Source organism: Scyliorhinus canicula, chromosome 6 (genome assembly GCF_902713615.1).
Source record: "Scyliorhinus canicula chromosome 6, sScyCan1.1, whole genome shotgun sequence".
Taxonomy (NCBI): domain Eukaryota; kingdom Metazoa; phylum Chordata; class Chondrichthyes; order Carcharhiniformes; family Scyliorhinidae; genus Scyliorhinus; species Scyliorhinus canicula.
This window is the reverse complement of record NC_052151.1, coordinates 114005330-114026461: the sequence shown is the minus strand read 5'-3', so window position 1 is coordinate 114026461 and position 21132 is coordinate 114005330. Positions and strand designations below refer to the sequence as shown.

The 21132-nt window shown below is 41.8% G+C and overlaps 2 protein-coding genes and 1 long non-coding RNA gene across 12 annotated transcripts in view; 1 reads left to right on the top strand and 2 right to left on the bottom strand.

Annotated features, from left to right (window-relative positions):
- supt3h (SPT3 homolog, SAGA and STAGA complex component) overlaps positions 1-5150 on the bottom strand; it is a 518479-nt gene extending 513329 nt beyond the window's left edge. Inside the window, exons 1-2 of one of the 6 annotated variants that reach the window (XM_038799932.1) lie at positions 4911-5150; positions 4714-4792 (exon numbers count right to left, since the gene is read on the bottom strand). The gene's annotated coding sequence lies outside the window, so the exon portion shown is untranslated. The other 5 variants (XM_038799934.1, XM_038799933.1, XM_038799937.1 and 2 more) reach the window with 5 other exon arrangements.
- runx2a (RUNX family transcription factor 2a) overlaps positions 1-21132 on the top strand; it is a 194725-nt gene that overhangs the window by 80875 nt on the left and 92718 nt on the right. The window contains exons 1-4 of one of the 5 annotated variants that reach the window (XM_038799928.1): positions 2180-2192; positions 7064-7356; positions 8225-8381; positions 16467-16571. In XM_038799928.1, coding sequence (XP_038655856.1) covers positions 7123-7356; positions 8225-8381; positions 16467-16571 — 496 coding nt within the window. In that variant the 5' untranslated portion in view covers positions 2180-2192; positions 7064-7122. Of the gene's footprint in view, positions 1-2179; positions 2193-5390; positions 7357-8224; positions 8382-16466; positions 16572-21132 lie in introns of those variants that run through there. The other 4 variants (XM_038799927.1, XM_038799926.1, XM_038799931.1 and 1 more) reach the window with 4 other exon arrangements.
- LOC119967413 lies at positions 9344-17376 on the bottom strand. The gene is made up of 3 exons (XR_005460980.1): positions 17091-17376; positions 16323-16383; positions 9344-9460 (listed from the first exon to the last, which is right to left on the bottom strand). It is a non-coding gene; the product is annotated as an uncharacterized LOC119967413 (long non-coding RNA).

Sequence of the window (21132 nt, the reverse complement as noted above, 5' to 3'; positions counted from 1 at the left end):
TCTCAGCATCTGCATCTCATTTGTATCCAACTGCTGTTTCTCTCTTCTTGATGTTGCCCAGGTTTCTGTGTTATAGAACAAGGCTGATCTCAGAACTGTCTTACAGCCATTTCCTTTCAGTTTCAGCAGCACTTATCTAACAAACCACGCTCCACTGCACTACTTCCAATTACTCTAACCAAAGCTAATCCCTTACTTAATATCCACTGTCATACTTTCATCGTCTGCCATCACGGACCTCAGGTTCAATAAAAAGGCAGGGTAGGATACATAGCGACTGTAATATATTTGTCAGTTAAAAGCTTTAATCCATTGCCGACTACCAACAAAAAAAAAAATTGAATTTGACTCAAACTATCATTTTCTCAGATAAACTTTTTTTAAATCTAGCCAGTGTAATTTAGGAAGGAGATCAGCAGATAATAAGAAAATAGGTTTGAATGGCATGTGGCGCATGGGTTAACACTGGGGCTGCGGCACTGAGGACCCGGGTTCCAATCCCGGCCCTGGGTCACTGTCCGTGTGGACTTTGCACATTCCCCCCATGTCTGCGTGGGTTTCACCCCCACAACCCAAGGATGTGCAGGTTAGGTGGATTAGCCACGGTCCCAGGTTCGATTCCCGGCTGGGTCACTGTCTGTGTGGAGTCTGCACGTCCTCCCCCTGTGTGCGTGGGTTTCCTCCGGGTGCTCCGGTTTCCTCCCACAATCCAAAGATGTGCGGGTTAGGTGGATTGGCCATGCTAAATTGCCCGTAGTGTCCTCATAAAAGTAAGGTTAAGGGGGGGGTTGTTTGGTTACGGGTATAGGGTGGATACGTGGGTTTGAGCAGGGTGATCATGGCTCGGCACAACATTGAGGGCCGAAGGGCCTGTTCTGTGCTGTACTGTTCTATGTTCTATATTCTAAAAATTGCCCCTTAATTGGAGAAAAAAATAATTGGGCACTCTAAATTTATTTTCAAAAGATAATACAAAATACAGCAGTATATACTAATGTATTTTTTTTTTTAATTTCAAGCTAAAGAGGAGTTTCTGAAAAAACGCAATTCAAAACATAGAATAGAATCATAGAATTTTACAGCACAGGTCATTCAGCCTACCATGTCTCCACCAGCTCACGAAAAAGCTACCTAGCTAGTCCCATTCCCCAGCCCTATCTCCATAGTCCTCGAAATTCATCACTTTCAAATGTATATCCAGCTCTCTTTTGAAACCTCCTATGGAATCCGCCTCCATCACTCACCCAGGCATCGTATTCCAAATTCCAATAAGTCTCGGAATAAAGAATTTTCTCCTCATCTCACTCCTCGCTCTCTTGCTGACCATCTTGAAATTGCAAACCTCCCCTACCCCCAACTACTGGAAACAGAATAGCCTTCTTTACCCTGTCAAAATTGTTCATAATTTTGAACACCTCTTAATCATCTCTGCTCTAAGGAGAACAAGCCCAATTTCTCTAATCTTTCTTTGTATCTAAAATTCCTCAATCCTGGTATAATTCGAGTAAATCTCCTCCACACACTCTCTAGGGCTTTAACATCCTTCTTTAAATAAGATGCTGGAACTGAACAATGTGGTCTGACAAATGATTTGCAGAGGTGCATCACTTACTTGCTTTTATACTCTTTGCCTCTATTTACAAACCCAAGCATCCCAACAACTGTATCAACTTGCCTGGCCACATGTTAATTAAAATGATGAAACCTTTATCTGTATTCTCCTTTAAAATATATATTATGATTGTATCTAATACCTCAGGAATTTAAGTGATGAGAAGCAAGTTCATATACTTTAAAGTAACAGAGAATTTAATTGCTCTAGCCAGGGCTGGATATTAATGCTGCAGGACAGAAAGACAACAGGATCATGTAAATAAAAATCACCAGTATGTTAACTGAAGTTTGGAGACTGAAAGTGCAGCAATGGGAAGGACTGGTTACTCTCAAATTAAAACAATTTTAAACTTACAAAACAAAGAACTTGACTGAGGTATCAAATGTAGGGTGTTTCAAACTGCCGCACTGCACAAAAATGTAACTGCTGTTTACTTTCAAAACAGTAAAGACAACATTCAGAATCACTTTTTAATTTTCACCCCTTTCAGACACAAACGTCCAGAGTCTCTTCTCAAAAAAGCCGACACAAAAAGCTTCCTGCATGTTTAACTGGAAGGTGCTCACTGATCCATCAGGTCAGTTATACTCCTAACATTAGTCCACTGCAAAATGTACTTTTCTCCTAAATATTATTAATTTCAGCCATTAAATTCGGGTACAATACTTATCTGCTACTTTGAACATTTTTAATCAAAGTAGTTATATGTTTCAGTTTTATGAAATAAAAGCAATGAACAATTTTTAAACCTGCACTTTAAATTAGCCTGCAACAGCCGTAGAATTATTTCTGTACAATTCTGATCAATATTGATAATGGCCTGAAGATGACAAGTAACTTGGATAGTTTCTAGCAGGTAGACATGCAACTACCAGATGCTCTTCCAATGGGAAGTATAAAAAGCTACAATTAAAGCAAAAATGAACAGCAGTTTCTATTGAAATTAACAAAACAAGCAACGCAATAGGGAAAAATATTTGAGGGAGAGACTGCGAGTGGAAAAAGCACATGAACTACAGTTCATTCTGCCTGCTTACATTTTAAACAGTGGTCAAAGCACAGCTAAAGGTAAACTCCTCTTGAGGGAAAACAAAAACAATCTTTAAGCAGTTGCTTCTTATTTATTGATCATTATTGGTATGAGAAATGCAAGTACAATTTACTGGGGACAAAACCTATTTGGGCAGGGTAATAAATTGGAGAATGGATATAGTTCAATTTTCTACCCACTTAATTCTCATCGGTAACAATTGTGTAGGAAAGTATTCAGGCAAAGCTACACATCTAATCAGATTGGTGAGACAGAAATAAGTGTAAATAATGTCAAGGCTCCTATTAAAAAACAACTGAAGCCTGGGAGTAGTTGAATGACCTGTGGCTTACTGCAAAAGCAATAAAATTACATAGATTAATAGATACAGGGGATTTTGCTTTGAAAGAACCGATTTCCATCAAATAACATTTAACAGACATTTTAGCACAAAAAATTGCCATTCAATAGATCACACTTTTCTACAGCTACGACTCTAACCCCATTTCCCTGCACTATCCTCTTAATTTTTTTTCTACTCAAAGAGCCACATGGTTAGACTCTGGAAGTAATTTAAATCTCAATTCTGCAGCGGGAGGTTGGCATTCGAGTATATTGCTGGAATTAAGTAGCTGAAGATATTCTCTATGCCAACTCTGCCACAGCACACTTTCAAGCAGTGCATTCCAGATCCTAGCCACTCACAGCAAAACAAATGTCTTCCTCATGTCACAATTGTTTATTTTGCCAATCTTCAGGTTCTTGATCCTTCCACCAAACTAAGTTTCTCACCACGTACTCTATCCTGGCCCCTCGTGGTTTGAATACCCATCAAATATCCTGAATCTTTTCTTCCATAAGGAGAGCAACCTCTTCTCCAATCTATCCACACTGAAGTTCCTCATCCCAAGAACCATCCTTGTGAATCTTCTTTGCACCCACCAATGTCTTTACATCTTTCATAAGGTGTGGTGCCCAATATTGGACACAATATTCCAGTTGAGGCCAAACCTGATTTATTAAGCCCAGATCCCATTTGCTTTATTAACCACTTTCTCAACCTCCCTGTTACCTTTATACCTTTAATGATTTACACACAAACAGAGATCACACTGCTCCTGAACCCTCTTTATAATTGTACTGTATTTTACATTGCCTCTTCTTGTTCACATCAAAATGAATCACCTCAGATTTCTCTGCATTCAATTTCACCTACCATTTATCATCCTATCCCAGTCCACTTGACAGTATATCAACCTCACAATATTTCCAAGATTTATGTCATCTCCAAATTTTGAAATAGTGTATTATACACCAAAATCTGGGTCATGAGTATAGATCAAGAAAAGCAGTGGTCCTAGCACCAGCCTCTGGAAACCTCACTATGTTTTCCACCAATAAAAAGGTTCACTAGTACTCCTGTCACTCAGCCAACTTGGTATCCATGCTGCCATTGTCCCTTTTATTCCATGGTGTTCAACTTTGCCTTTTGGAAGTTCATGTACACCAGTATAAAACACCATTAGGAAAGACATAGGGTATAAATATACCACCTCCTTACACTAGTGGGAAAGACACAGGACCTAAGTTTCATGAACACCGTATTGATTTCAAGAGTAGCAAAATAGGGAAATTCTATAGGTACGAAGTAGGTCAGGATAGCTATTAGACACGTTTAAATAGCCGCACTAATATGCTTGCTGGTACCTAGAAACTTCCCACACTCATACCTGGATTAAAAGGTCCTAAAGCAAAGGAAAAGTAATTAAAACAGGAAGAGTCCGTTTTCCATCATATAAGCGAACACGTGATTCCTGACTACATTGGAATGTTACGTGCAGGGATACTGGATTCCAGTGCGGATCCTGTCCACGTGCGGGGATACGGGATTCCAGTGCGGATCCTTCCACGTGCGGGGATACGGGATTCCAGTGCGGATCCTTCCACGTGCGGGGATACGGGATTCCAGTGCGGATTCTGTCCACGTGCGGGGATACGGGATTCCAGTGCGGATCCTTCCACGTGCGGGTTCAGTATGTGAAGTTTAAACGGATGGAAGCTAACGCACCACTCAGTGAAAAATGTTCAGCCCACTTCACAGCGAACAGCTCGACCGTCTGATTCACGTTTAACCTCAAACGTGTTACCTACAACAAAACAGAGTAAACAACTGGATTAAGGGCGTCAGGACTGTGTCAAATTATATCAAATTCAAAATTTAGGCCAGTGGCACAAAACCAGATGAATGTTGAATGATTTACTCACTTTGGTTTTAATAAGGAAGCCCTCTGTAAACACACACTATCCAGTACGACAGGGTTTGAATTGTAATGTATATATGTGTGTCTGGGATTTTTGTTTTGTTGTTTGTTTCTCTCCTCCGGATACTGACAGCTGCTCACGCGCACACAGCCATAATTCCGGTCCCCATCACATCCACGCAGTCGCGGTGCGCAGCGCACGCTGGGAGTTGTAGTCCACCGGTCGCGGGAGGTGCCTTCCCGATCCAAGCGGCGCGCGAACTTCAATTCCCGCAATGCTGAGCACCGACGTCTCCTCAGGCGTAGCATGACAAACAGGTTGGGCATCCGCTACCCGCCCATCGGGAGCACTGATTGGTTTATCTGGCCTCTTATTTACCCTGGTTGCCAAGAGCCATTTTACTGATGATTGGATCATTGGCACGTCAATCAAGGCGTGCGTGCGACCTTCAGGACGCGTGCGCGGAAATCCGATACAAATGAGGGTTTGCTGGTATTTCATTCGGATCTGCGAACCAGCCGTCAGGGTGTTCGTGCGGTCGCACCTCAATAAACTGAATAATAACCCTCATTATAGCGAGTTCAGATCCAGATAGCCCCCGCAACACAGACTGAATTAGAGACTGGTCGATTCATATATGTGAATTATGTTACGCGGTACATTTGAACAAACTGCGTTCAGGCCCCGACAAGGCCCCTTTTGGGAGAAAGGGACGCGAGCTCGTAATAGAAATATTTGGGATATAATTTTATTAAGGTATTGCCTAATCTGTATTAAGCAGAATGCCTTGGCAGTGCTGGATGTTGCGTCAATTATGCTGCTCGTTATTGTGGAAGGAACCTGCAATATTGCTTCCGTCGAACAGGATAATCTTGCAGATAAACGTGACTGGATGTATAGTTATCTGGATGGAAGCGTAATGCCCTATTTTTATTAGTCATTTGGTGTAATAAGTGTATCTAATATAATGTTTTGCCATAACGTTATATGCAATACATCATGTCCCTTTGATGAATACTTCTGAAAAAGCACGTCGTTTGAAGTTGGTTTAACAAGAGCGATGCCAGTGCCAGATTACTGACTGGCTAAATAATTGCTTCCTCACTCAAATTCAAGTAGCATTTGTACACTTGAAAGTTATTGTTGGGTTTACCACTAATTTACAGTAATAGTTTAACAGTTTGGGATTTGATTCGTTCCAAACTCAGTGCGTTTATGCACTCCCCCACTCCCTCATGTATTGAAAATAATTTTAATAAAATTAACCGACAGTAGCCCTATTGCGCACGTTTATATTCAGGCAGCGAGTCGCATTTAGAAGCCATTTACAGTGTTTTGCAAACATTTGAACACATCATCACTATGAACTCAGCAGCAAGATTTAACTAAAACCACACTAGAAACTGGAAGTCGGCAGCCTCCTAACACTTTTTGAGGAAATAAACTGTGAAGAAACCATCTGAGGGCTTTGATAGGCTCAGACCATAACAAGTAGGCGTTTGCACTTTTTTACGATTGGATATGTAAATGATTTTAATAGAGCCTTTTTTTAGCAAAGCCTTTCTCTGGGGGGACGCTTTATAACTTCCATTCATTCAAGGAAATGTTTTAGTGTGCATTCTACAGCCGTTCCTTGAAAATTATTCCCCCATCAGCGAGGAGCAGGAGAGATATTTATGTATATATTTCGGATAAGAATCGGATTTGGAAACTACCATCGTGATCGTCTCGACCTCGTTTTACAAGGGAATACGGAGTATTTTTAAGTCGTGTATGACCCCGACAGCTACCACGTGCTCTTTGATGTCTCATCATCTCTCACTTTTTTCATGACCACAAACTTGCTTTATAATCCCAACCTCCGTGAAACCACCAGTTGGAAACTGTGGCTTTTCCCCCTCTTGATCGCCTTGACCACAAGTTGGATTAGAATTTTTCTCCCCAAAGACATACATTTGGAATATATTAATAACTACAGGAGGAATCAGTGACTTTCCTGAAAAAACAGTTCTTTATTTCAGAGGAGGGAAGGCGAAAAAATAAAGAAACTGGACAGGATTGGATTGAGTGAGACAATAACTGGCATTAATTGGACAGATTGACTTTGTGGCTACTGTAAGCCCCTAATCAAAGTGTTGTGATGCGTATTCCCGTAGATCCCACTACGAGCCGGCGCTTTACTCCTCCGTCCACCACATTACCAGCATCGGGAAAGATGAGCGATGTGAGCGGGATGATCCCTCACCAGGAGCCCGGGCCCGGAGTGGGAACTGCCGGGGCGGCAGCGGCACTCGGCAGGTCCCTGATCAGGCCCCATGAGAACCGAACCATGGTGGATATCATTGCCGATCACCCGGCAGAGTTGGTCCGGACTGACAGCCCCAACTTCCTCTGCTCTGTCCTGCCGTCCCACTGGAGGTGTAATAAAACCCTGCCTGTGGCATTCAAGGTAAAAACTCTCTTTTTTTCCAGTACATGCAGAGTAAGAACAAAATGTTGGAAAAATGTACCAAGCAGTTACTACTGTGGAAAAGTGAAGCCTTGTATTGTCGGCATCCTGACATGTATAAAGATGTAGAATTGCCGCTTTTAAAGTTGAACATTTATAGTCATCAAACCACTTTATGCGAATTTATAATATTTTAGTTTGCTAAGATTAATGCATTAGCAACTTTCTGAAGATGTAGTTTGTATTTCAACAGACTTAGACTGTAAACTAGTGAATACGCAGTATTTTCTCTGCTGTTGCATATGGCACATAACATTGAACTATTATTCATGTACACCTATGTCAGAGGAAAGTGTGAGCAACTCCTTAAGTGAATTTTGAGCGTTTAACAATTGTCACACAAATATATTGAACAACAAACATCAAAGAATTGTAAATAAAGTAACTTTTTTTACAGTAACTTATTGGGAACACCAGATCAGTCCAACGCTTTCTAAAGAGCGCAATGTGGTTTGAAAGTAATTGCCTAAATGCGTTACTCCTTTACTGTAATGATCAGGAGGTTGGGAAAGGCACAGCTGGGGAAATGTTCACACACATTCCTGCAAACCACAACAACAGTGCTTTACTTTGCACAATAAAATATGGTTAAGTCAACACATTTATTATTTTTAGTTTGAAACGTATTTGGGTAATTGAAACAAATCAACCATTTAGAAACAAGACTAGACAAATCCATCTTTATAAAGTTGTTCAGGGACAGTTTAAACTCAGTGCTAACTAATCCTAATCCTCGAGGTCTTCGAATGAGGCAGCTCCCTGGTGACAGTAGCTAGGACACTACTAATGGTGTGTTGTTCTCTGACAGGTGGTAGCCTTGGGGGATGTTCCTGACGGCACTGTGGTCACTGTCATGGCCGGCAATGATGAGAATTATTCGGCCGAACTCCGCAACGCCTCGGCAGTAATGAAAAACCAAGTGGCCCGCTTCAATGATTTGCGCTTCGTGGGTCGGAGTGGAAGGGGTACAGTAATTTACCTAACTTAAATACGTGGGCATTTTACCTCTGTGAGTGTGTGTGTGTAATATATATATATATATATATATATATGTGTATGTGTGTGGTCCCAGTGCAGTATTTCCCAGGCACGGGAATCTGACACCATCCTGTATTTATGCTGGTACAGTAATGATTGTAAACAGGAGTTCGCTGCATCTGATGTTAAATAATGACTATGGGGTCTATGTATCTAATACTTTCTGCTGAAATGTTACATTTTGTCATGTTCTTTTCAATCTGTTTATCTATCCTGTCAACGTTTCAGTATTGTGGGCATTCGCTCTCCTGTTTTTCACTCCTCTCCTGTATTCGCCTGAACTTCACTGTAGTCGCCTTTCAACAAGCTGCAAACGTTCAACAGAGTTGCAAGAACTTTTTCCAGGTGCCCTTTGCAGAAATGTATAAGTATTTTAAAATTCAAAGATGTCAGAATCTTTGCAAGCACTGTACTTATTCTGTACTGAAAAACAAAATTGAGGGAAGTGACAGATCCCCTTTCAGCTTAATCCTTTGTAGATCAGCTTTCTCTTTTTTTGCTTAAAACAGACATACATTTAATGGCCGGAAGGATTTCTCTTACAAGCCAACAACTTTTCTAAAATTAATCCTTTGCGAAAAGGGAGAGAAAAGGGGGTTTCTAAAACTCCTATTGGGTGCCAACTCTTTGTTGTCTTCTATATCAAAAAAATGTATTAACCAAAGGACTCTTAAGACAACACAGAATGTAAGCACATAAACCATGTACCTGAAAAAGTTGTTTTAAAGTTCAAAGAAATCACAAAGGAGTGGTGTACCCAGTTTTACTGTTTTGCTTTTCTCTTGGCTGGCTTCCCAAAAAGCATTTTTTTCTTTCCAAAAAAAGAGACTAACTGCTTGCAGGCTTTTCACGCATGGAAGATGAAGAAAGCTTCTTTTGATGAAGTGTAATTATGTCCAAACAGACTTGACCCTTTTTTTCTTATGATCTTCGTGGAACAAACCCCTGGTTTGCTTTGAAGCAGACGGCTTGTTTCCAGCTCCGAGTGTGCCACAGGCAGGAAGAGCTGCAAAAGAGTTTTTAAGTCGAGACTTGTCTTGTGTGATTCAGTTCAAGTAAGGAGTGAGGTTGAGATAAGATTGCTAATAGATTCCCATTTCTACTGAACATTCATTGAGCCATCACCAACAGATCATAGTCGGTGTGAGCACAGTGAAGCAAGTATTCAAGCTATTTAATCACTTAGAACTCGAGTTACCTATTAACTGATCCTGGACAGCAGACTGTCAAAGACAGTTTAGCTGCAGAAGCCGAAAGATCCAACACGTAAAGACAAACCTAAACAATGGACAAAGGGCATGAGATCATGGGTGGACAGTTACATGTAGACATTTGAAAACTGTACATGGTAAAGAAGTCTGCGTAACTTACTCATCAAGCCAAAACATTTTAACAACAGAGAAAGCAAGTTGGACAGAAAGACAAGTTGAAAGCTATCAATTACAAACGATAGATTTTTTAAAAAACTTATGGACATTCATGTCTGCCAAGTACACAGTCAGTAATAGAGTTTGAAGCAGTCTGTTCTGATTCATTCACTGATTTATGCAAAATCTTGTATTGATGCAAAGTGATGACTGTTTTATTGACTCACTTTACAACACCCACCTCTTCCTGTCTTGAATCATTACTACACTAACTGCTATTGGGAATGACTAACAATTGCATATCTAACTTATTACATGTGTGTATTCAAAAGGTACAGGAGTTTAGTTCGTACAATCCATTCCTTTTTATGATACCCCTCCAGCATCTTACAAATTGTACAGACACTGTATAGTATTAAATAAGGGAAATTTAAATTATTCAGCTGGTTAACAGACATTAATTTAGCTCTAATGAGTAAGGTAGTTACACAGAAAAAAAATGACCTTCATAGAATTTTTGCATTTTGAACTATACTTGGAGGAATGTTACCAGGTTTTAAATTATATTGTGGATAATTTAAATATTCAACATTTAGCTTGTCAAAATAGAAACAGTAGAAACAGGTAGACTACAAAACTTAGATATTCATTAAATTTGTGAAATGTATTATAATCAATTATTGTTTGAGTCGGAGATTAAATTAGTTAAAAGATTAAATGCATCAATGTCCCAGATGAACTTTGGCATTTTAACGTAAAGCTGATTTAGTGACTGATATTGCATTTGTATAGCCCTTCTCACAACCACCTGATGCTCCAAAATGCTTTATCTTCAGTCTTAACCTTCAATCTTCTTTTGAAGTGTCATCACTTTATATCATAAGAATATATAATACGTACGTATTCCCGCCACAGTCCTTCAGTTTTTGAGCTAAAGAAAGAATTTCCAGTTGGATAGTGGCTTATCACAGGATGTCCAAAAATGCTTTAAAACTAATTAATTGCACACAGCAAAGTCCTACAAACAGCAGGTGAATGAATAATCAATTGATGGGTTTTGTTTGGTTGTATCAATTGAAAAAGGAATGTGACCCTTGACTGCACTCTTGGAGGGTGGTGTCGTAGAAATGTTCTTGGACTAATTATCCATCAACCCAGGCTAATGATTTGGAATTAAAACCCACCACAGGATCTGTTGGAATTTAAAACTGATTAATTCTTCTGGGAATTTTTTTTTTAAGTGAGTCTCAGTAATGATGGCAATGAAACAATTGGATTGTTTCAATAAGAAATCTGATTCACTTTTAGGGAAGGAAACCTGCCATCCATACCTGACCTGGCCTACATGTGATTCCAAATCCACACAATGTAGCTGACTCTTAAGTATCCTCTTCATGGTCTAGAAAACCATTCATTTCTACCAAACCGCTTACAAAAAAGTCAAAGTTGAATAAAACCGGAGAGGCCACTCATTGTCGACCTAGGCTCTAGAAATGGCAATGGCCCACCATGCCCATTCAGCCCTGCAAGGTTTTCCTTACTATCATCAGGGGACTAATGCCAAAATTGGGAGAGCTGTCCTACAGAATAGTCAAGCAACAGGCTGACATAGTCATACTCATGGAATCATCCTCAGGTACGCTTACCAATCTACCAGTCACTGATGCATCTGTCCATAATGGTATTGGTTGAAGTGGCCACCGCACAGTCCTTATGGAGATGAAGTGCCATAATTGCACTGAGGATATTCTCCATCATGTTGAATCCAATTCATGGTCCCCACAAGAGAGACATAACAGATCCAGTCATTACACCTGATCTCATACTCGATTTTAGCCAAAAGGCCAAGAAGCGATCTTTCCATCATGTTGTGGCTCTACCATCGTGCTAAATAGGATAGATTCAGAACAGATGTAACAGCTCAGAACTGGGCATTTATAAGGTGCTGTGGTCAATCAGGAGAATTGTATTCGACCAGCGTCCGTAACAACATAGCTCTCTCCCTACCATTATATCAAGCCAGCAGAACAATCCTGGTGCAATGAGCAATGCAGGACAGCAAGCACCAGGCATACCAAAAAATGAGTACCAACCTGGTTCACCAGGTATGCCAAACAGCAGGGGTAGCATGCAACAGGCAGAGCTAAACAATCCCACAACCAATGGATCGGATCAAAGCTCTGTAGTCCTACCATATCTAGTCTTGAATGATGATGGAAAATTAAACCGCAAACAGGAAGAGGGTCCACACACATTCCCATCCTCAATAATGGGGGCCCCAACAAATCAGTGCAAAAGACAAGCTGAACAATTTGCAACGATCTTCACGTAGAAGTGCTGAGTGGATGATCCACCTCTGCCTCCTCGGAGGTCCCCTGCAGCACCCAGTTCAATTCACTCCATGTGATACCAAAATAACGGCTGAAGGCTCTAAAGGCTCTGGGGCTGACAACATCCCGGCACTAGAACTAAAGACTTGTGCCCAGAGCATGCTGCATTATTAAAACATTCCAATCAAATGACTATTGCGATGGCCGGGAATCGAACCTGGATCAACTGCTTGGAAGGCAGCTATGCTCACCACTATACCACCATCGGTCACTGAGCATGCTGCATTCTTAACCATTCTGTACAGCTACACTAGCATCTATCTGGCAATGTGGAAATTTGCCCAGGAATTTTCTGTCCACAAAAGGCAGAACAAATGCAATCTGGCCAATTACCACCCCATCAGTGACGTTAAGCAAAGTGATGGAAGATGACGTTGATAATACTGTCAAATGGCAATTACACAGCAACAAGCTGTTCACCGATGCCCAGTTTGAGTTTCTCGAAGACCAAGCAGCTGCTGATCTCATTACAACCTTGGTCCAAACATGGATAAAAGAGCTGAACACAAAATGGGAGGTGAGAGTAACTGCCCTTGACATAAAGGCAGCATTTGACCAAATGTGACATTGAGGAGCCCCATTAAAATCTAAGTTAACAAGAATCAGGATGAAAGCTCTCCATTGATTGGCGTCACACAAAGGAAGATGTGGTTGTTAGTGCCCAATGAGTTCAGCCCCAGGACATTACTGCAGGAGTTCCTCAGGGTAGTTTCTTAGGCCCCAATTATTTTCAGCTGCTTCATCAATTACTTTACCTTTACCATTATGCCCAAATTGGTGATGTTGACTGATGATTGCAAAATGTTCAGTACCTTTCCTGGCTTTCCATATAATGAAGCAGTCTGTGTCCATACACAACAAAACCTGGGCAACATTCAGGCTTGGGCTGATAAGTACTAAGTAACATTTATACCACCCAAGTGCCAGGCAATGATCATCTTCAACAAGAGAGACTCTAACCATCTCCCCTTGACATTAAACTGCTTTACCATCACTAAATTCCCCACTATCAACATCCCGTGGGTTACCATTGACCTGAAACATAACTAAATCAGACATATAACTACAATTCATCTAACCTGGCAAAAATGGCGGGTGCCAGATTTGGGGTCGGAAGTTCTGGAGTCAGGTCTCCAGCCTCATTTTGGCTACGCTGAAGATCCTCCCCACCTTTACAAAAATCCAGGCCCTAGCATTAGACATAGACATAGAATTTACAGTGCAGAAGGAGGCCATTCGGCCCATTGAGTCTGCACAATCCCTTGGAAAGAGCACCCTACTTAAACCCACATCTCTGCCCGTAACCCAGCAATCCTGTCCACCTCTTTGGGCACAAAGGGCAATTTAGCATAGCCAATCCACCTAACCTGCATGTCTTTGGAGTGTGGGAGGAAACCGGAGCACCCGGAGGAAATCCATGCAGACACGGGGAGAACGTGCAGACTCCTCATAGACAGTAACCCAAGCCGGGAATCGAACCTGGGATCCTGGAGCTGTGAAGCGACAGCGCTAACCACTGTACTACCATGCCACCCATTACCATAGGTATAGTCAAATTGTTATTCTCTCAAGTTCAAGGAATTCATGTGTTACTATATCTGGGGTGGAATTCTCCCGTACCCGGTGGGGCGGGGGGTCCCGGTGGGACAGAGTGGCGTGAACCACTCCGGCGTCGGGCCGCCCCAAAGGTGCGGAATCCTCTGCACCTTCAGGTGCTAGGCCGGCGCCGGAGTGCTTTGCGCCCCGCCGGCCGGCATGGAAGGCCTTTGGTGCTGCGCCAGCCGGGGCCGAAGGGAGTCCGCCAGCTGTCACCGGCTGCTGACGTCATCCCCTCGCATGCGCGGGGGGGGGGGGGGGTTCACCTTTGCGCCGACCATTGCGGAGGCTTACACGGCTGGGGCATAGGAATAGAGTGCCCCCACGGCATAGGCCGCCCGCGGATCGGTGGGCTCTGATCGCGGGCCAGGCAACCTTGGGGACATCCCCCGGGACCAGATTTCCCCGCACCCCCCCCCCCCAGGACCCCAGAGCCCGCCCGCGCCACCAGGTCGCTCCGGTAAGGGACCTAGTCCAATTTACGCCGGCGGGACCTGCATAGAACGAGGGGGACTTTGGCCCATCGCGGGTCGGGGAATCACCTGTGGGGACCCGCCGACCGGCGCGGAACGATTCCCGCCCCACCTAATCTCCGGCGTCGGAGAATTTGGCAGCCGGCTGGGGCGGGATTCACGCCGACCCCCGGCGATTCTCCAACCCGGCGGGGGGTCAGAGAATCCCGCCCCTGGTGTACAGCTGGATTATTCATCCATTACGAGGCCATGAGGGTCCCATCAAGTACTCCCAGGCCTCTGTCTCCAATATCACAACTGGTATTATTCTGATTATTATCTGGGAAGCAAGGACTCCTTTTATCCACTCTCAATCATACCCTTAAACCATTCTCCCCTTCCTTATCTACCCTTAACTTCCCTCAAATTCTCCCCCGTCTTTTCCCTGGTCCTGTGTCCTTCTCGAATTTCTCTCCTATCCTCCCTAATTTCCTATTCATGCTCACTTTTTTCCATGATTTCTGCTCCTTTGGTCACTACTAATTACCCAATTTGCTTTCCACCAAACTAGCTGATGTTGTAAATGATTCCTTTCCTCCAGAGAAAATTCTATACCTCTCCATTTCCAAACCTTGGTTTTCATTGACCTTCTCTCAAACCCACTTCTGATACCTCTACCTGCAAAAGATTACTCCAACGTTCACTTCCTGCCCAGAGTCCTTGATCATGCGGTTGCTTTTTTAAATCCATGCCTAGCTTTTGCACAACTCCATGTTTAAATCTCTCCTATCATGTTCCCGCCAGTGGCTCAGCACTGAAATTAGCCTACGTAATGCCCCAAAAACTATTTTGATGGCTGACGGTGCAGCTTTTGATCAACCACATAATGCACCTCCAATGTCTCTCCATGTTCAGCTCAGTGGAACCTATTGAGCCATCGACTGGTTCCATTCTTACTGATCAGTCACAGCCTGAGCATATCGAATAATAGCTTCACTTCTCACACCTGCACCTTTACCCAGGTGTCTGTCATAGGCCCCTCCTATTTCTCAAGTTTATGCAGCTGCTCAGTGACATATAAAAGCATGGAGTCACTTTCCTCAGGTACACCAATGACACCATACTCTACCTCTCCACCACCTCTCTCAAACCCTCCAACTTGTCAAACTGTTTGTCTGGCATCCAGTCCAGGATGAACTGTAACTTTCTCTAGTTTAGCAATAATAAAACCACATCCTGGGCTGGATTCAATCAGGAGCCATGGCAGCCAGGCTCACGTAATCAAATGAAATTAAGTGTGACAAAACCATACCCAGTCAGAGGACAGAAGGGGCTGACATGGGATTCCTGTCCCCCCAGCATTGGGATGTCAATTGGACCCATTAATATTGACACCAATCCCCATGTAAGCAGACAAAACTGACAAGCTGATCTACATTGGCAACCGTATCCTCAAAGCCTATGATTTTAAAATTCTTACCCTCATGCTTAAATCCTTTCTTTGTCTTGCCTCAGCCTATTTCAGTAACTTCCTCCAGTTCCATACCTATTTCCTGAGAACTTTGGGTCCCTCTAACTCTGATCTTGTGCACCCGCCCTACTTTGTCCCTCCAGTGGCAAATATGAGCAAGTTAGTTCCCATACTCTCCCCGGCTCCCTGTCCTCTTTTAGATACTCATTCAACTTGCATCTTTGACAAAAATGCTTAGTCACTGATACTAATATCCCTTCCTTTGGCTGATTATACATCTGGCAAGGGCTTTGGGACATTTTCCTAAGCCAACTAAATTCAAATTGTTGTTGAATTATAAGTTTTTCACACTTATAAATTAGCTTATACCATTTACTAATACCTATGATTGTACCATACATGATTGTTTATATTATGGGATATTATTTGGCATTAAGAACAGTTTCCTATTTCCATGTTAACAGGCCTGGGAAGAATGCAATGTATAATGAGCAACAGAAAGAATTATAATCAATAACGGAATCAACCTGTGACTTTGAGTTAACATAATTTTTTAAGCAAGTCACTTTCTGTCACTTTGGTAAACACTCACCTCAGGATTGCAATGACTAGTATAGATGCTCTTAGCTATCTAAATCCGCACTATCGTAATGCTGGAAAACAGAAATAGTTGTTGATGGGAGGCTTGGACATAATGGTCATTATAAGTAAAATTAAATGTAACTATATTTTTCAGGTAAAAGTTTTACATTGACAATCACAGTATTCACAAACCCACCCCAAGTGGCAACCTATCACAGAGCTATAAAGGTTACAGTGGATGGACCTAGAGAACCAAGAAGTAAGTGCCACCTTCTTATGTTCATTACTGATATGATTTATACAGACAGATAATTACAGTATTTTTGTTTGATGAAATGAGTTGAAATTTGTAAAAGGATTTGTCGTGTCAGATTTGTAATGAATGGAAGCCCTTATGGTACCTCAACCATGAGAGAATTTCTGGACTTCCCGTTGAGAATGACAAAAGTTCTTTGGGTTAACATTGTTGTTCTTTTAAACCACAAAAAGTGTTAAATTAACTTTAATTAACTGCAACTGTTTTAAGATTTAAACCAACTACTTTATTGAACTCTTTTAGCAAGTTATATTCCTTTCCCAACATAACTTTACTGTTTCAGGTGGGAGATTTACTGAATCAGTTGCTCATCTGTAACCATTTTCAAATCAATGATTGTGCTGGATCTCAGTTTATCTGAGATACCCTGGTCAGGTTCAATTCAATTTTGTACTAAGGTATGTGCCAAATAGCATGTCAAAATGTCCAGACTAGAAACGGTCTGATATAACTGACTCTTACTTGAGCATTCACCAATGCTGATGAACAATAGTCAGCAAAACGTTCTTAAATTTTGAGGTTGAAACTCCCAAAGGCTTGTTGATAAAGGGAGGGATTTCCTGGCTGTTCACGCCGGTGGGAAGTTCCGGTCCCACCCCGGCGCACGGGTTTCCCGGCAGCGAGAGCTGAAGTCAACGGGAAATTATGTTGACAAGGGCAGGACCGGTAGATCCCACTGGCGGCCCACCTCCCCCACCGAAAAAAAACACAGCATGGTGGTCAGGAAATCCCACCCAATGTCTCTATATTTGAAGCTTACAGGTCAGGATCCCCAATCTCTACTTTGATCTTGGCACCACATTATAAGGAGTGGTATAATTTGCTCTATTGCTCTTTAATTAAACAATTAAAGATTGGCTAATCCTATTTGTGAATCCATGTCCATTGCAGTGAGTGTGTGCATCAGCATAGGATTAGGATTGCCAATCATGATCTCCACACTGACTAGCTTGCTGGCACTCATTGTTATGGTTAACCAGCAAATAATGGAAATTTGGGTAAAGTAACAGAGCCCTATACCAACTTGTTACACATAAATCATAATAAACTTTTTGAATATGATGTAAATGTTGACATCTTTTTTAGCTCATCACAATATATCTGAATTCTATGATTCTATGAACATACAAAATAATTACAGTTTTTTCCATCTTTTGTATAACTACCGAAATGTCAACCAACTTGACCCTTTCTGAAATATCCAAATCCTCAGTATTAACTGAGGAGCATTCACTTGACATATGTTTAATGGACAAAAGACACCTTATTGTTTTCTAATTATTCTCACTTAGATTTGAATGGCATGGCACCCCAGAGAAGGTATCCAAGACAAAATAATTTGCATAATATTTTTGTGTCAATTTTCACAAGTTATGCTTCTAAGCTATGAATCACATTTGGAAAATAGAATTGGAATTTCAAATATAGTTTATACTTGTAGTAGTATGCACCTTAAACTTTTTTTGAATGGTAAGGCAGCACCCAGCACTTGACTGTTAAATGATCAAGAATATTGTCTTATTTGTTCAGTTTTTAAATTCTAAACTTTAGAAATAAACAGAGCAAACAGCCATCAAGTCTGTGCCGTCTATTTTGAAGGGTAATCCAGTCAGTCCAACTTCTCCACTGTTTGCCCATATTTCTGTGATTTGTTTTCCCCTTCAAGAATTTATTCAATTTCCTTTTGAAAGCTGCCATTAAATCTGTTTCCATTATGCTAATAAGGCAATGCATTCCAAATGTTAACCACTCGTTGCTGAAAAATATTTTTCTCATGTCTCCTTAGGTTGTCAATTTAGACCAGTTATCTCAATTCTCTGTCTCAAATCTAGTTATCAACTCTTCAGTCATCGGAAACAGTTTCTCTTTACTCACTCATCTAAACCTTTCATGATCTTAAATGCCTTTATCAAATCTTCTTAGCATTATCTGCAGTAAGGAGAACAACTCCAGCCTCTCCAGTCTATCCACATAACCGTAATCCTTCATCCCTGGAATCCTTCGAATGAATCTCTTCTGTACTCTCTTTGAAGTCTTCATGTCTTTCTTAAATTGTGATGCCCAGAATTTGCCATGATACTCCAGCTGTGGGCAACTAGTATTGCATATAGATTTAGTACAACTTCCTGTTTTTTGTGCTCTATGCTTCTACTTATAAAGCCCAACATTCCATATGCTTTAGTAACTGCCTTGTTAACCTGCCCTGTCATTTTCAAAGATATGTGTGCAAATTCCCCCAGATTTCTGTTTCACTTCCTTTAAAATTGTATTGTTTAGCTATTATTGTCGATCCTCATTCCTCCTACCAACATGTATCATCTTACTCTTTTGTGTGTTGAATTTCATCTGTCATATGTCCACCTATTATTCCACCAGCCTTGCTATGTCCTCTTGAAGTCCTTTACAATCGCCATACTGTTTATTGCAGGATAGAGGGAAGGAAGAGTGAGGGAAACAAACTAAGTTAAATAACAGAAAAGGAAGAGGACATGAGAAGCAACAAAGGAAGATAAAAGAAACCACAATAAAGATAAGCAAAATCAGGACAGAGAAACAATAATTATGAATAATGAGGTACAGAATTACACTAAAAAAGAGGTATCAATCATTAGGGCATTATTGTGACTCAGAACTGTATTTTGTGTAGAAACAGGTGAAGAAAGTCATGGGAGCCATTTCAAATTCTTCCCTTTGCTTCCTTTTTACATTTTCGTGAGACTTTTCTACGCATTCATCACCAAGACAGATACGTTTCACATGTTTCTTTTGAGGAAGACAATTTTCCCATTACACTATGTAATTTTATTTATATTTATCCATGGTATGTGAATTTCACTGGCTATGATAGCATTTATTGCCATCTAATTGCCTTTGAGAAGGTGATAGTCAGCTGCCTTCTTGGAGCATTGCAGTCCATGTGTTGTAGGAACACCCACAGTGCTGTTAGGAAGGAAGTTTCAGGATTTTGACCCAGTGACGATGAAGGAATGGCAATATAGTTCCCAGTCAGAATGGTCTGTGGCTTCAAGGGGAACTTGCATGTGGTGATGTTCCCATGTATGTGCTGCCCTTGTCCTTCTTACTGGGTTTGGAAGGAGCTATCAAAGGAGCCTTGGTAAGTTGCTGCAGTACATCTTGTACATGGTACACACTACTGCCACTGTTCGGCCATGGTGGAGGGAATGAATGTTTATTGGGTCGATGGCGTGCCAGTCAAGTGGGCTGAATTGTCCTGGATGGTGTTAAGTTCTTTAGTATTATTAGAGCTGCACTCACCAAGGCAGGTAGAGACGGTTCCATCACATTCCTGGCTTGGGCCTTGTGGATGGTGGGCACGCTTTAGGGAGCCAGGTGAGTTACTCTCTTCAGAATTACCAGCCTCTGACCTGTTCTTGTAGCCACAGTGTTTATATGGCTATTTCAGTTCAGTTTCTGGTCAATGTTAATGCCCAGGATGTTGGTAGTGGGTAATTCAGTGACGGCATTGCCATTGAATATCAAGGGGAGATGGTTAGATTCTCATTGTTGGAGATGGTTATTGTCTGGCACTTGTGTGGGAGAATGTTACTTGCCAATTCTAAGCCCAAGCCTGAATATTGTTCAAGTCTTGCTGCACATTATCCCAGAATGTTTCAGAACACGGACTGCTTCAATGTCGGAGGGATCATGAATGGTGCTGAACATTGTGAAATCATCTGTAAACATCCCCACTTTTGACCTGATGATGAATTGATGAAGCAGGTTGTTTTCACCTCAAGGGAGGTCCTGGGATCAGGACTATACGATTTCCCGTGACCTCCCCAGATTATGAAGTCCCCTTTAAGACTGGCAGGCCTTCCCCTTTAAGGGGACGGGGTTTCCCCTTTACAAGGAGAGCCCGAGTTGCATAAAAACCCTGGCCTAGCTGCAGGTCAGGGAAGGAGACCCTGAGTGGAGTGGAGTAGTATTGTAATTGTATTGAAATAAACCTTAGTTTGTAATTTCTATTTTTGTCTATACGTTCTGCCTACCACGGATTCAACAGAGGTGAAAGCGGCTGTTCTTGGAATCTGAGGGACCCCTACAGTGATGTTCCAGCACTGAGGTGATTGACCTCCAACAACCATTTTCCTTATGCTAGTTATCACTCCAACCAGTATAGAGTTCTGTCACTGATTCCCAATGACTCCAGTTTGCTAAGGAACATTGTGCCATGCTCGGTCAAATGCCGCCTTTCTGTCAAGGGCAGTCTCTGTATTTGAACCAATGCTGCAACAAGGTTATGAGTTGAGTGACCCTGGCAGAACTCTAACTGAGCAAGTTATTGCTGAGTAAGTGGCACTTGATTGCTGTGTCACCAACACTTTCCATCGTTTTCTCATGATAGAAATGATAGATGCCAGTGTTGTAGCTGATCTGGACTAGTTGGACGAGGGGCACAGTTACTTCTGGAGCATAATTCTTCAATAGTATTGCCAGAATCTTGTCAGGGCTCATAGTCTTTTCAGTATCCAGTATCTTCAAC